Source organism: Ammodytes marinus (assembly GCF_949987685.1).
Source record: "Ammodytes marinus genome assembly, chromosome: 14".
NCBI lineage: Eukaryota > Metazoa > Chordata > Actinopteri > Uranoscopiformes > Ammodytidae > Ammodytes > Ammodytes marinus.
Genome location: NC_137218.1, coordinates 13,276,206 through 13,290,943, shown reverse-complemented (window position 1 = coordinate 13,290,943; position 14,738 = coordinate 13,276,206). Strand labels below are relative to the sequence as shown.

Below are 14,738 nucleotides of genomic sequence, written 5' to 3'. Positions count from 1 at the left end.
TTTTCTTCTTTTTTACATCATGAAAAAAATATAGGAAAAATGTGTCTATTGATCTAAGTTATTGATTCCTAAAAGGTATTTCAGTCCCTTAAATTTACCATTTATTGTATAACTTCATCTATCCTCCCATCATTCTAACTTTTAATGTATCCCCACATCCCATCATACATTTTTTTTACCACTCCATACACTCATTCATCCATCGGGCAGTGTTGGTCATTCTGTCCGTAGCCTACCAGAGGGATTAGCAGCGAGGCTGAGCTGAGATGGAGATTAATACAGAGATAATGGTGTTGTGGATTTAGAGTCACAGAGGAAGCAGAGGGAAATGCAAAGCTGCAGCTTCAATCACAGGTGAGACATTCACCCTCTGATATGATTTAAGAGAATTACCTACAACAGGTTTAGCATGGAGCAGCTGTCAGAATAAAAAAATAACAAGGAACACGAGCAAAGGGAAAATTAAATTAGTGCATTATCTTTGAGAAGGACTGTAAAGCCACAGATAGTCAGTCTTTGTTCTCTCTCCAAAGATAATAACATACTATCTTGCACCTGTTATGTTTTAAAGAAGTCTTCGTGCCAATGACTTCCAATAAAGTGAGGAGCCCTGGCCCTGTCTGCTCAGTGTAACTATTCTCAATTATAAATCCATCCACTTTAGTTAAAGGCAAGCTCTTTGGTGCTAGGACAAATATGGTGTGGTCACAGTTATAGAATAGATTTATTGTAAGGTTTCAGGTCATTGTGGTAATAAAGGCTACATTTTAAGGGGAAAACACATTGTATTTATTATTTAAACTATTGAGTTATTTGTAAAACAGCATGCTAGTGTAGGCCAACAAGATTTATTTTATGAATTTTCAATGCTGCTTTATTTTTATGTTTTAAATTGGGAAATACATGTTCCAAAACGACCAATAACCTCTGTATTTAAAAAGAAATCAAGCAAGTAGGCTCAAAATAACCATTAATGAAGTGTAGGCTATCGCATCACAGTAGGCCTATTGTCCATAATAATCGCACAACAGCCCCTCATCCAAAAAGGAACTTTAAAAAGTTGAATTTGCACTTTGATGTGCATACATGTTAAGTGTATGGTCCATTATTTGTATTTAGTGTGTCTGCATAATATTGCACCAGTAGAAGTTTTCTTTGCTTTGTACTGTCTGCATGTTTGCACAAAATTTGTACCTTCACATAGCAAACAAAATTGCACAACTGTAAAGTCAGTGTCTGTTGTTTTTTTGTATTCAAATAAGCATTTGTTTATTTCTATACTGTGCATTGGCATCTTTGAGCAAAATACAGCCAAAACTTTCGCCACGGCGCGCCGCGCCTCCCATGACCCTGGACTGTGACCCCTTGACTTAGACATTTTCTGGGGGAAACACTGTAAGCTGTTGCACTTAGAGTAGCCTACATTTATTTCTATGTTTTTTGATAAGCTGTTGCACTCTTAGTAAACCTAGGCCTACCTGCATTTTGATAAGCTGTTGCACTTTGAGTACATTTATTTCTATGTATTTTGATAAACAGTTGAAGAGTTAACCTATTGTGTTTTCCTGAACTGATAAGATTGTTAAACACTTAAACAACAGGCAGCCTATGTTAATCAAATAGGGATTTTTTTTGATAAATTGTTGAACTCTATTTGATAAAATAAAGACAATATATGCACTCCTATGTCGTTGTAGTGTTTTACAATATATGTAGCTATTGATGTGATGCTCATCAATTTTAGGCATTTTTTTCTAGACCCTCATTTTGGATGATTTCCACCAACCGGCCCCCATTCAAAACTAATTGAATAGCCCTGCCCTATACTATGGATAAACCAAACGTTCCCGTTTTTTCGTCTGTCCATTAAAGTCCGCACATTCGCAACAGCCGGAAAAAACACACATTTTAGTGAATACAATAAAACAAATATAACTGCTATAATTATAAAAACCCATTCATGTGTAGGCTACGGTAGAAACATTTCAAAAGCTGCTGAAATGTTACGTATCCGAACGAAACTGATCATGTGTTAAATTCGTCAAATTTTGTGTGTCGAATCTGTCGAGCTCGTTTACAGTCAATGGAGCAAGATGGCGGTCCCTACAAAACAGTAAGTTAGCAAACATGCTAACGTGGGTATGATATTGTGTATGATATCATCTTAAACCACTTGGTTTGGATAGTATGGTTATAGTCGTGATAAAGAGCCAAACTTGTTCTGTAGCAGCCGTGGTGTTACAGCTCGGGATAACTTGTAGAAAAGCGGTGTTTCTTCAAGTTCTGCCTCTCCTGCCTGTTAGCGAAATGCTAACGTTTCGCTTACCTTGTGTTTGAATCACGTAAACGTTTACAGAACTAGAGTTCATATTGTTTGTTATGCTTTAAATATGTGCCCTTGGTACACCAAATGTGCCATATATTTATAAACTACTTAATTGTTACCCCGAAAACACCGCTCCATTTACTTTCCATGTGTGTCTTTTAATAACGTTGTTAGTGGCAGGGAAAAAATGTATTGCAAATGTTATCGTTTTTCGTTTTTTATTTGTTGGTGCATGACGTATTGCACCCTCAAAGATGTGTGAATAATGTTTGAACAACATTGCAGAACATTGCTTGTCTCAGAAACAAAAGATTTTGGAAAATGTAAAGTGTTTATGTTGATATTGGCAAATTGCAGACATTCAGTATTTGGAATTTAGACTGCTTTGATGTAATTCTAATACCTGCATTTTAAATATAAGGGACCGTTTGTATCTAAACGCTTGAGACAAATGCCTAATCTTCATTATACAGTAAAATATGAAACACTCCACAATGTCCTTTGCCCTTCATGCAAATGGCTGTCAGTTATGGTGTCATATGCACAGACGCCTTTGCCCCATCATAGCAATCACCTTTCCCATTGATCAATGTAGGCCTGCAACATTTGGAAAGTTTAACATAGTGATGTATTTCAGAGGAACTTTGCTGAGCATGATTTAAGAAGCCTTGTTTTTCTCTGATTGTCCACAGGTACGGGCTGATCTTGCCGCAGAAGAAAGGGGCGTCAAAGATGGCGATCCTGCAGAAACCCTCTGTGTTTGGGGATGACTCCGATGATGAGGTTGGTAGACTTGATTTCATTTGTGTTGTTCACCAATCACGGTATGAGATTCAGTTTATTTTTTTGTTATGGAAATTAACAGTTTTCTTTAAAAGAAAAGAAAAAAATCATGAATCAGCTTCCATTTTGGCAGACTTCTGTCCAAATAACCCTAATGCATCTTGTTCCTCAGACAACGGTTGGTGAGAGTTTGCAAAGAGAAGCTGTCAAAAAGAAGATGATGAAGCAGGTGAGAGGAAGAATTCAAATACTTTACATGATCACCTCATGCTATAGACTCTTTGGTCTCCTCAGTGATTTACATTTTTCAGTTTTTTTTTCTCTCTCTCTCTCTCTCTCTCTCTCTCTCTCTCTCTCTCTCTCTCTCTCTCTCTCTCTCTCTCTCTCTCTCTCTCTGACCAAAGACACGTTTGGAGATGCAGAAAGCCCTGGAAGAGGACAGCACTGTATATGACTACGATGGTGTATACGATGATATTCAGAACAAGAGACTTGAGAGCAGCAAAAAAGTTCTGCAAGGCGCTGACAAAAAGGTAATGCTGTCTTTTGTTGATATTGTGTTCTGACGTGCTACTGGTGAAGGAAAACCAAAGTGTCAGCTAGAACTTATTCTTGAACATTAACTTTTTTGCTTTCTTTTTATTCTATAACTACAGCCAAAATATATCACCCAGATACTAAAAGCAGTCGAAGACCGAAAGAAAGAACAAGAACGAAGGGATGAAAGGAAAATCCAGAAGGAAAGAGAGGCGGAGGGAGAGAAGTTTGCCGACAAAGACGCTTACGTTACGTCTGCCTACAAGCAAAAACTGCTGGAGCAGAAGGAGGAACTGGAGAAAGAGAAGAGAGATGCAGCCATCGAAGGTTAGACTGAGACTTTACTTTATTATAGGCTGCAGGCAGATAGGATTTTATTGTAAGTGATATGATGAGACTTTGAACCGTAAACACTTTAAACCACATTTGAATGGAGCTCAAATTGTATTGACCCAAAGCAACTATTTTGTCATCCATGAGCAACTGAAAATGTAGAACAAGCCTGCTTGTGTTTCAGATATTCTATTGAAAGATTACTTTAATCCTTTCAATATATTTTATTGTGCTAATGCAGTTTCATACGCACTGTATCTCCTTCCTTAAGGCACTTAAACATGCTAACTTGTTACCATTAGTCTTAGTCATTTCCTATCGTTATCCTTTATTTAAAATTTTAAGGCTTTTTTTTTTAAGTAGCTGGACAATTTCAGCACATCACTAAGACCCTTCTATAGTGTAACTCCCAGAACTGAAATACATCTGTACTTTACATTGATTCTCACTGATTTTTGTGTAGCTGCTTTGGACGTGAAGAAACAAAAAGACCTGAGCGGCTTTTACCGGCACCTGCTGAATCAGACCGTGGGAGAGGAGGCGATACCGGACCGCTCGGCAAACAAGTCAGTCGTAGCTTCTGCATTGCTCATTCATCCAATAAACACAACGAGCACACACACATACTGTTGTAAACTATTCTGAGTTCTTACCTATTTTTTTTTCTTCTCTCTGTTCCTGCTGAACGTGTCAAAACAGAATTGACACGTCAAAGCTTTTAAAAGACACAGAGAAGACTTCACCTGCTGCGTCACCTACTTCCCACGACAATGTCCTGAGTTCCGGCAGCGACAATGAGGAGCAACGTGAGCAAAAGTCTGGCTTCAGCAAGCCCGGGGCAAACTCCGCCCACTCCAAACGCCAATACAGACAGCGGTCGCCTTCGTCAGGGAGCGGAGAGGAGGGGCAGAGAGAGAAGGAGAGAGACAGACACAAGAAGAGCCACAGAGACTCAGACAGAGACAGGGCGAGGGACAGGGACAGAGACCGGAACAGGGGCAGAGACAGGGACGACAGGCGCGGAGGAAGAAGAGACGACAGAAGGAAAGAGAGAGAGCGAGGCAGAGAAGATGACAGAAGCAGAGGCACAGAGAGGGAGGACAGGCACGGCAAGAGGGACAGGAGCCCCAAAGACAGAGAGAGGGACAGGAATGGGGAGAGAGAGAAGAGGAGGAACCCAGACGAGGACAAGCGCAAGGATAAAGATAGGGAAGAAGAGAAGGAGATTGTGGTGAAGAGGGAAGAGAAAGAGCCGGAAAAGAAGGACGAAGAGGTAGAAGCCGGAGACCACGGAAAGGAAAGAGAGGATGGACAGAAAGGGGAAGGCGAGGGAAAGGAGGAGGAGAAGGTGAACAAGTTTGTGAAGCGCAGCACGGATCAGACGGTGAGCTCGGCGAGAGAGAGGTACATGGCCAGACAGATGGCACGCTCGGCCTGTAAGACCTATATAGAGAAGGAGGAGGACTGAGAGCCGACAGTAGCAACTACATCCCTCCCAAAAAAATCACTGAATTGCACCTAACTTAAATCTCAGTTGAAGATGTCATGAAAAGGCTGATTACTTAATGTTTTTCTTTGTTGTTAACAAACACCCAAAACCAACAATGAATTAGTTTCATTTTCTGTCAATTTTCTGATCTAGGACTTGTAATAAATTGTCAAAAAATATATATAGTTACATTTTATTTATTATTTCAAGGCTCAATCATTTCCTGTAACAGCTGAGGACTTTAGTTTTTTTTAAACGTTAATAGATTTGAGTATTTGTTCGGGACTATTGCCAGGAGGGGATGTCGTGGATGAATAAACATTTGGTACACCTTTGGGTATTTACAGAACAAGACAGTGTGGAATTGGCTCAAAATAACTCATGTTGGTTGTACTCTTTTCGTGGGATTTGTTGATAATAAGGAAGACGTTAAGAATTGATCCCTCACTCACTGTCCCCCATCATACACTGCAGTGGACATATTTGAACAGCAGAGTGTGCTCATGGTCTTCCGTACCAAGAGACAGACTTGGACAATGCTTCTTCTTTTTTTGACATGAATAGGGGGATTTTTGATTTATTGTTGTGAACTAGGAACACTGACTTGTACAAATGACATAATCTTGTAACATCATACACATGTCATCTTCTTGTAACATCACACACAGGAATGAGTGTATATAGGGAAGTATGGAATGACACGAGTCATTGATGTTGTGTTTGATCACTTTTGTATCTTTCTGATGTAGTCGGTGATGAGTTAATAAAATCAATTGTGGTCCACAGTTTCTTCTGCCACTTCCTGTTTGTTCTGCAGTCGTTGGCTGTGTGGTGTTAAAAGTGCGTACAAGAATCAAGATCACGACTCGTAATTCAGAAGGTAACAACGTTTATTCCACAAGGATTATTGTGATTTATTATTTGATCACAGAAACGTGTTACTACTTTAAATGGGTTTGCACAATGAGGATGTTAAATCTTAAAGAGGCAGCATTTGATTGTAGCACTGGTTTGCCTTGTGTATCTCCTGTGTCAGCTTTGGTCTAGTTGTACATGGAGTTCATGGACCACTGAAAGCAAAGAAAAGTTTGGTGAATTTTTAGTATCCTTTAATGACTTATTACTACACGGAAAGGACCATTTACTTCAATGGTGGAATGTAAGTACACTTACTCATGGGCTATACATTACTTTTTACATAGTATGCTGTTTCTACAACACTACAAAGCAGAGGGAAGTATTGTACTTTTTACTCCACATTAATTCAACAACTTTTATTCTATGTATGTTACTTTACATACATTTTACTTGTAATACCTACATTCTTTAATGACATTATCAATGCAGTATTAATTGTATTTTTATGTAGCAATGAAAAAAGAACATGTTCATAAATGGCATTAAGTGAAAAATAGACTTACCTCTTCCCAGGTGAAGGTGATCACTCCATCTGTAGACTTGTTGTCGAAAGTGGCTGGAAAGAAAAACACAAACATTACTTTTTTATTCCACACAGGCTAAACAGTACTGAAAAAGCTAGAAGTAATCGTCGTTTTGAAAATTTGGAGTTTGCCATCCCATGTTCCTCACTTTTGGTGTTTTCCAAGCGTAACATGAGAGTGATGAAGGACTCCAGGGTGGTGTATGAGTTGCCTGAATAGCGGAACATCATCATCTGCACCATGAAGTCATTGGTGTCAATTCCTGGTATGGACACAAGGACAAAGTGACAAGTAAATATGAAGCATGTTCCTCTTTCTTATTGTATGAGCATGAGGTTTTAGGTAAGTTTGACAATGTTACCTGCTCCCTCAATTGCCTTCCCGAGCTCAGCTTCAGACAGGGATCCACCGTCATTCGAATCGTAGCGATTGAACAGTTTCTGCAAAAGAATTTTTTTTAAATCCCCCAAAAATGTAAAAGAACATTTCAATATGCGTGCGCTTGATATTGTTATTAGGAATTGCATTTCAGAGATCATCGGTGCCTAGGGTAGGCTACATAAAACTCATACTAAAATAAAAATTAGTTACCCTGAATTCCTCCATCTTTGTCCAGAGAGTTGAGAATTCACTCAAGGTCATTGTCATCTTGTGGTCGGTCTTTTAGCCTACTCGTTAAGGATTCAAAACAATTTAACTCTGATGAATCTGTGACTATCTGGCATGAGAGTGTAGGGTGATTAGTGAGACAAGAAATAAAAAGTGAGGTTTAAAAAATATAAATTTGTCTTCTTTGAAAGGATACATCCACAATAGAACACATGCTCATGCAGGTGTCCAAACCAAAGCCGTTCCAGGTCCCTGTGAATGGTAGACACAGAATTACTGGACTGGTTGGATCTTGACTCGAGATTTATGACAAAAAAAACATATTTTTTTAAAGTTTTGAAAATGACGCATGATAGCCCCCCTAGGCTATAAATAAACTAACCATGAGGGAACTTGTCATTAAGGAGCTTCCGGAGCTGCCTGGCATTCAGCTCTCCATTCTGATATCAGACAGAGAAACGTATTAAAAATGTGATCGGTTGGTTGATATCAGAAAAAAATAAGAAATTGACAAGCAGACGGATGAGTGGATAGAGAGAAATATTTCAAACAAATGCCACACCTGATTGGCGTAGAGGTTGAATATGGCACGGGTTGAATTGTCAGTGGTGTTTTCCTCAGGCTTGTCAGTTTCAGTCGGTATCTAAAGTTTATGGATCAGACATGAAATTGGCAATCTAAACAACTGGTCCTCTCAGTGACAGATAAAGTATGCTACAACACAGTATTTCATTCCATAGGCTTACCTCTGGAAGAACTAGATTATCCTCTTCGTCGCCGTGGTCGTGTCCATCATCATGATCATGATCATCATCATCATCTTCTCTTTCATGGGGACTGGATGCAGAGAAGACAGTGTTTAAAAATCACTTTTCGTTTCCATCATGCTATTGGAGCCAATGTCTAGACTATAAGCGCTAATGTTTACAATGTTAATGCGACCAAATACCAGATCAGATGGCAAGAGGGCAGTTTTGGACATTTTGGGGCATAAGGAAAAGGCGATATGGCCCTCTACCTCCCCAGTCTCCCCCTTTTTAATCCTGATGTATCTAAACAAGACCTACGAGGAATCTTTCAAATTCAAATGGCTTTGTTTGCATTAAAAGTTTCAAAAACTATGTTACCAAATCCTCAACATACAATTTGTACAGTAAAAAATAATAATCAGCAATATAAACCTTAAAAACATTAACATTAATATCAATGTATGGGGGCACTTTAATAGCCTACATGATACACTGATCTATTAAGTATTCTAATATAATTAAAGCGGATGTTTTTTTTTCAGAAATAATGAATAATTGGCGAAAAGTTAGAGAAAAATAAATCACTTAAAAACAATATCAACCATAGGTTTATGAGGCTATTTATTGGGCCCTTGATAGCTTGGACTGAACCCTAACCCTTAGCCAAATGATAAGTCCGCCTCTGTCAGACGGTTCATATTTAATTAGGGAGGATTCTTTAACTTCAAATCCTTGAATTCCCCCCCAAAAAATATATCAACAGAGGACATGATCTTCCTTACGTGATCTGAACGTCAGCCTTGGAGTAGACGGTGAGAACAAATTCTCCCTTGGTGTAGGGCTGCATGGTGGAGGGCACGATCACATACTCGCCCAGCTCCAGACTGTGCGACTCAATCAAATCCCTTTCCCTGCTGTAATTCTGGGTATCCTTCACGGGCCTGTTTCTTCTAAAGAAGGTAGAATCCAGACGTCCCTTTGGTGTCTGGGAAGAATATGACTCTCATTAAATGGAAAGAAGTTAGTTCCTGGAGCATTGAATTAATCACATGACTAAGGTTGTTTAAATGTTGAGTTTTGCTTTGTGTAATGTAAGTTCTTACCCCTTGCGGAATCTGTTGGGAGTGAAATGGGAAGAAGAGTGTCATTGTGCAGTTTTTAAATGGCCGGATAACTCTTTGTCACAGAAATAGGCTAAAACAATGACAATGTAAAGAGCGTCAATGACTTATCCCATAACTCAGCTGCAGTGGTTTAAGTTTTGTATCAATATCAATATCAAATCAATATGTAAACTAAAAACTCAGGATGCAGACCTGGAAGAGGGTAAGGGCGCATGGGAGGTATCTTTCTTCTTTGCGATTCTGCTCCTGAGGTTTCTGCATCAGAGAGAGCAAGATGTTTTGGTCGTCCTTCTCCTTCTTGTTTATGATGGTCACCTTGATGCGGTACTGAGGATTGGTCGCAAAGGTGGCTACAGGGTAATGAGAAACATGAACAATGCAGGTGACTCTTTAGAAACAGTTTGTGTGTGTGTGTGTGTGTGTGTGTGTGTGTGTGTGTGTGTGTGTGTGTGTGTGTGTGTGTGTGTGTGGTGTGTGTGTGTGTGGTGTGTGTGTGTGTGTGTGTGTGTGTGTGTGTGTGTGTGTGTGTGTGTGTGTGTGTGTGTGTGTGTGTGTGTGTGTGTGTGTGTGTGTGTGTGTGTGTGTGTGTGTGTGTCGTGCAGGTTGTGGTTTAATGTGAAAGAATGAATTAGGCTCACATTGGTTCACGTTGCCACCGGCAGATCTCCCAGGCGCCCAACTGCCATCGTAAACCATGCACTGCCACTTGCAGCTCAGATCTCCATCGAGGAAGTTGGGGTTCTCACAGCAAATGGACACCATGTTGTAATAGTAACAGAAGTCCTCCAATTCCATCCTGGGAGGTAAAGGCAGGCGCAGCAAGAGAGACAAAAGAAAACATGTCCAGAAAAAATTAATGTCTACATCCGAGCTAAAGAAGAATATATAGAATATAAAGGTTCTACTGAACATTCGAACATCATCTCTGTGTGTGTGTCTAATGTTTTTATGACAAGGAAACATATGGTTTGATCTCACTGATTGAGAGTTATTTGTACAGCAGATAGCAGTGAGAAACACTATTTACCAGAACTCTCCATCGTTGCGGTCTACGCATTTCTCGCGATCTTCTGGGCTTACTCTTTTCCACATGTCTGACCTGAGCACAAGAGGAAAAAATTAACAAGTTTCAAACTGCAACAGCATTAAAACCACACATATGTTTCCATCTGTGAGCTATTTTATTTTTCTATTTAGCTATAACGCGCCGCACATATGATTGGATGTATATTCAGTTCAATTACTTGTCACTCCACTTTCCGTTCCACTCAGTTTGGCCCCAAGGGTTCATGATTCGCACCAGCATCACATTTTGGCCACCGACGCGGACCTAAGATGAAATGATTAATTGAGAGGCTTCAATCAAAAACTTGTAATGTTTCTCTTTTGGCAAAGTCAGCCAATCATTTCTGACAAAATCTCCCTGGCAATTAAACCCCTTTTATTATTGCCCTTTCCTAAGTTGCTGAAAATCTGCATATTTCTTTACCTGATGGGTTCCAGTGACAGAATAGGCATGGGCATCCACTATTCCAGTGTGCGCTACAGTGTTCACAATCTTATCCTGAAAACAGACAAGGCAGTTAAATCAGACCAATGGCTTCTCATTGAAATAATTGTTGTTGTTCTAAGAAATGTGTCCTTACCCCTTTTGCAGCAGTGCCGCAGCAAATCATTGAGTTGCACCCGGTGGCTCTGCTCAGTTGGTTCCACAGCTCAACATCATGGCCCGGGGTGTGGACCTTCCCGAGAAGGTAGGTCATGTGCACGCCTCCGCTGAAATCCTTGCAGGCCTCGGAAGGCAAACCAGCGTTCATGTCTCCATATGTACCACACACTCTGAGGGAGACAGGAGGGGAAAATATTTAGCAAATTTGGCAAATCTAGCATCGAGAGTCTCGATTCTTTCTGGTGCATGTGCTACAATTGTTACACTACTGCACTGTGTGCAAAAATTTTAGGCAAGTTGTATTTTTGAGGATTCATTTTATTATTGAACAACTACAGTGCTCTCGGTCAATCCAAAATGTTAAAGAACCTGAATGTTTACGAAAGTAAAAGTCAGGTTTTGTCTTTCTCACGAGAATATATATATGTTTAGCTATTATTAGGCAACTATTAGTATGCAGAATTATTCTGCAACTAAATAAAAAACGAAAATGTGAGAATAATAAAACAACTAAAAATTTACAAATAAAAATTTCCGACATTATTTTTTCATCCTTAAGGCCTTTACTGGCTAGCCATGCAATTGAGTACTTCGATGCATGTGATGGAGTATTGTCCTGCATAAAAATCATGGTCTTCTTGAAAGATGCAGACTTTTTCCTGTACCACTGCTTGAAGAAAGTATCTTCTAGAAACTGGCAGTAGGTTTGGGAGTTGATTTTGAGGCCATCTTCAACCCGAAAAGGTCCAACTAGCTCATCTTTAAAGATACTAATAGTTGCCTTGTTTTATTTAGTTGCAGAATAATTCTGCATACTAATAGTTGCCTAATAATAGCAAAACATATATATATTCTCGTAAGAAAGACAAAACCTCACTTTTACTTTCGTAAACATTCAGGTTTAGGTTCTTTAACATTTTGGATTGACCGAGAACACTGTAGTTGTTCAATAATAAAATTAATCCTCAAAAATACAACTTGCCTAAAAATTTTGCACACAGTGTACATTAGTTTTTCTTATGAGTGATTTGCATTCATACTTGGCATAGGCTTTTTCCAGCAGGGGAACCCAGAACTCGTTTCCACCTTTTGTGTGCACGGACAGGAGCTTATTGTCAAGAAATGGCAGGCTGTCATCAATGACAACATCCACCCACTTGCCGTACCTCCAGAACTGAAAGACAGAAAGGACAAGCAGGACATTTCAAGTTAGCTGATGATGTAGTATGTGAAATCACTGTTTTCCCACAAGCATCTATCATTAATCTTTTACCCTGAAGTGAAATATCCCTGCATAGTCTTGGGACTGGAAGGACTGGTCCATGGGCACAACTTGCACCATCAGGCCTTTGTTGAAGGTCAGTGAGTTGATTGCAGACAGAAACCAGCAGTTACCTGGTAAATGAAGAAAGCAAACATTTTTGTTCAGCACTGCCAAATTTTCACTTCAGCAAGGTTTTCATTTTTGTTGTCATTAGCTGTAAGCTGGATATGCAATGCTTACCAACGTTGCCTTGACCAAAGTCAAACCGTGAGGCTCCTTTCTTACAGAAAATGGGATCATCTTTGATGTTTTGTCTTTTCAATATGTCCTGGACAACATAAGAAGGGAAACAAATCAGATACCTTCGCAAACACCACAATGTGAATATGTTTGTATACTGCTGCTGTACATATACAGGTATATTATTAGATTAATTTAAAGAAGAAAAAAACACATTTCTACACAGTTTTACCCGAGGTCGAAGCCACTCCACTTTGTTTAAGCGCCATCTGGCTAAATCAATGTCTCCCAGAGATTGGCTGCTTGGTGGGAAGTCGCCATCCACAAACAGTCTCCCTCTGCGGAGGTAGTTAGCTTTCAGCTGTGCATAGTCTTGGTAGTTGAACTTAGTAGGGTTGGAACTGCTCCCCTCGCTGCCATCCTGGTAACGCATGTTGATGATAGAGGTGCAAGAAGATCCATTTTCAGGCATGGTGACAAGAGGCTTTAGGACAGGCTCTGGCATACAGGTAAAACAGAGAAAAATAAGAAAAATTTAATTTCAAGTTGAAATGCAAAAGCATCTGTCCTAGATGGATGGAGATAATTACCTGTGAGACGCTGACGACCAACTTCTGCTTCTTTAGACGAGGAACAGACTTGGAAGTACCGAGTCTGGTCTTTGCAGCAGACGGAACCTCACTTATATACACAATATCTTGCGTAAGTCCTGAGTGTAACACGCCTAAGGATGACCTGACCTATAATTACAGGGGGCGGAGAGGATTCTTGCAGAGAAAATGTTCTGGTGTAAATCATGTCTTCCACTAAAGCTTCACCTGTAATTTAGGCCTTTAAACTTCACAACTTTTTTGTATCTGTTCTTAATGTGTACACCGTAGCACCAGGGGAACACATACATAGGCCTACATAGTATTATTTAATGGAAATAATTACAATCAAGTCTACCATGAAACTTGAATGTATATCTATACCCGTTTGTTTTTGTGCTGCTAGAAGTTCACACACTTGAATTACCTTGTTTTTTCAATTTTCTCTTAGAGTGGACATGGCAATCCCGCTTTGTCTTGGATGCTTAGCTATTCGACGATGTATCAAGTCCATATTTTATACAAAAAGATACAATATACTTGGTTAGTATCTCTCCCAAACTGCAAAATGAGTTTGATTTTGAAACATACTGCACATCATTAGTGGCATTGTGTCTCATGTATCTCAAACATATCTTCCTTTAATCATTTAATAAAACAACAAAACGCAGAAGGAAAACATTTAGTAACATACGAGATATGTCAAAACTGTCAACTCTTTATCTCTTTTCTTTTGAATCAGAAATGGAGCAGTAGACACAGGTTTTGGTGTGGAATTATGCTACAATGAAAAAACTAAAGAAAAATGGACAAAACAGTGTGATTATGTAAGATTTGGCATTAACTGAATTAGGAAAGTCTGCATTCAGAAGATGGGGCAAGTTGACATTCAAGTTTTCTTTTAACAAGAATCTGGGGAGTGTGCCTTTGCTAGTTGTTATGCTGGTGGGATTAGTGAAAAATGCCACTGGCAAGATTTGCACCTGAGAACTGTCACGCACATAAGGAGCTACAACTGCAGGTTATAGGAAAATAGGTCAAATGAAAGAAACAATACAAATAGAAGGTGCAAAATTGTTAGATTCAATGTATTTTCAACATAGTGATATAACAATATCTATGTCAACAAATATTAAATTCGTTGCAAGTAAACTTTAGAATTTTTATAAGAAATGCATAGAAATCAGGGTAGCTTTAGATAAACTACATTACAGATATGCCACTGGTACTTTTATTCTGCCCCCTCCCTCCCTTTAGGAACCCCACAGTGCCATAATTGGATATGTTTTATGATGATTTCATGCCAGTTTGGAAATATCTAGTATTGCAGAATGAATGCACTAAACTGCTCATTCTGATTAAGTACGGAGTAATTCCCCCAGAGCCAGCCGAATGTAAAGATTTGAATGTGCACACCTGCTGCAGGAACAATGTGAGCTCAGGAAATCCTGACACTTGGCAGTAATCCTTTCAGCAAGGTGTTTTATTGTTTTCTTTCACTGTCAGCCCTCGGCCAAAACGTGTCAACATATATATATGGAGCTGCAGCGCTATATGCAAATAATTTTGAAAGAGGTCTTGCA

General features: G+C 39.4%; 2 protein-coding genes across 2 annotated transcripts; one reads left to right on the top strand and one right to left on the bottom strand.

The window, feature by feature from the left end:
- The first annotated feature begins 2,092 nt into the window (after window positions 1-2,092).
- Window positions 2,093-6,253, top strand: nsrp1 (nuclear speckle splicing regulatory protein 1). The gene is made up of 7 exons (XM_080041073.1): window positions 2,093-2,113; window positions 3,019-3,109; window positions 3,282-3,338; window positions 3,514-3,642; window positions 3,766-3,973; window positions 4,443-4,545; window positions 4,679-6,253. The coding sequence occupies exons 1-7, from the start codon at window positions 2,094-2,096 to the stop codon at window positions 5,445-5,447; spliced, it is 1,377 nt and encodes a 458-aa protein (XP_079897199.1). The 5' UTR covers window position 2,093; the 3' UTR covers window positions 5,448-6,253.
- A 120-nt stretch (window positions 6,254-6,373) lies between these two features.
- On the bottom strand, window positions 6,374-13,239 carry LOC307260760 (calpain-1 catalytic subunit-like). Its single transcript, XM_080041069.1, has 22 exons — window positions 13,156-13,239; window positions 12,798-13,063; window positions 12,566-12,653; window positions 12,335-12,456; window positions 12,102-12,235; window positions 11,039-11,231; window positions 10,882-10,956; window positions 10,637-10,722; window positions 10,420-10,491; window positions 10,031-10,188; window positions 9,585-9,742; window positions 9,372-9,383; window positions 9,051-9,253; window positions 8,266-8,356; window positions 8,082-8,162; window positions 7,902-7,959; window positions 7,716-7,771; window positions 7,502-7,570; window positions 7,272-7,350; window positions 7,059-7,172; window positions 6,890-6,942; window positions 6,374-6,538 (listed from the first exon to the last, which is right to left on the bottom strand). The coding sequence occupies exons 2-22, from the start codon at window positions 13,035-13,037 to the stop codon at window positions 6,512-6,514; spliced, it is 2,169 nt and encodes a 722-aa protein (XP_079897195.1). The 5' UTR covers window positions 13,038-13,063; window positions 13,156-13,239; the 3' UTR covers window positions 6,374-6,511.
- Between the last annotated feature and the right edge of the window lie 1,499 nt (window positions 13,240-14,738).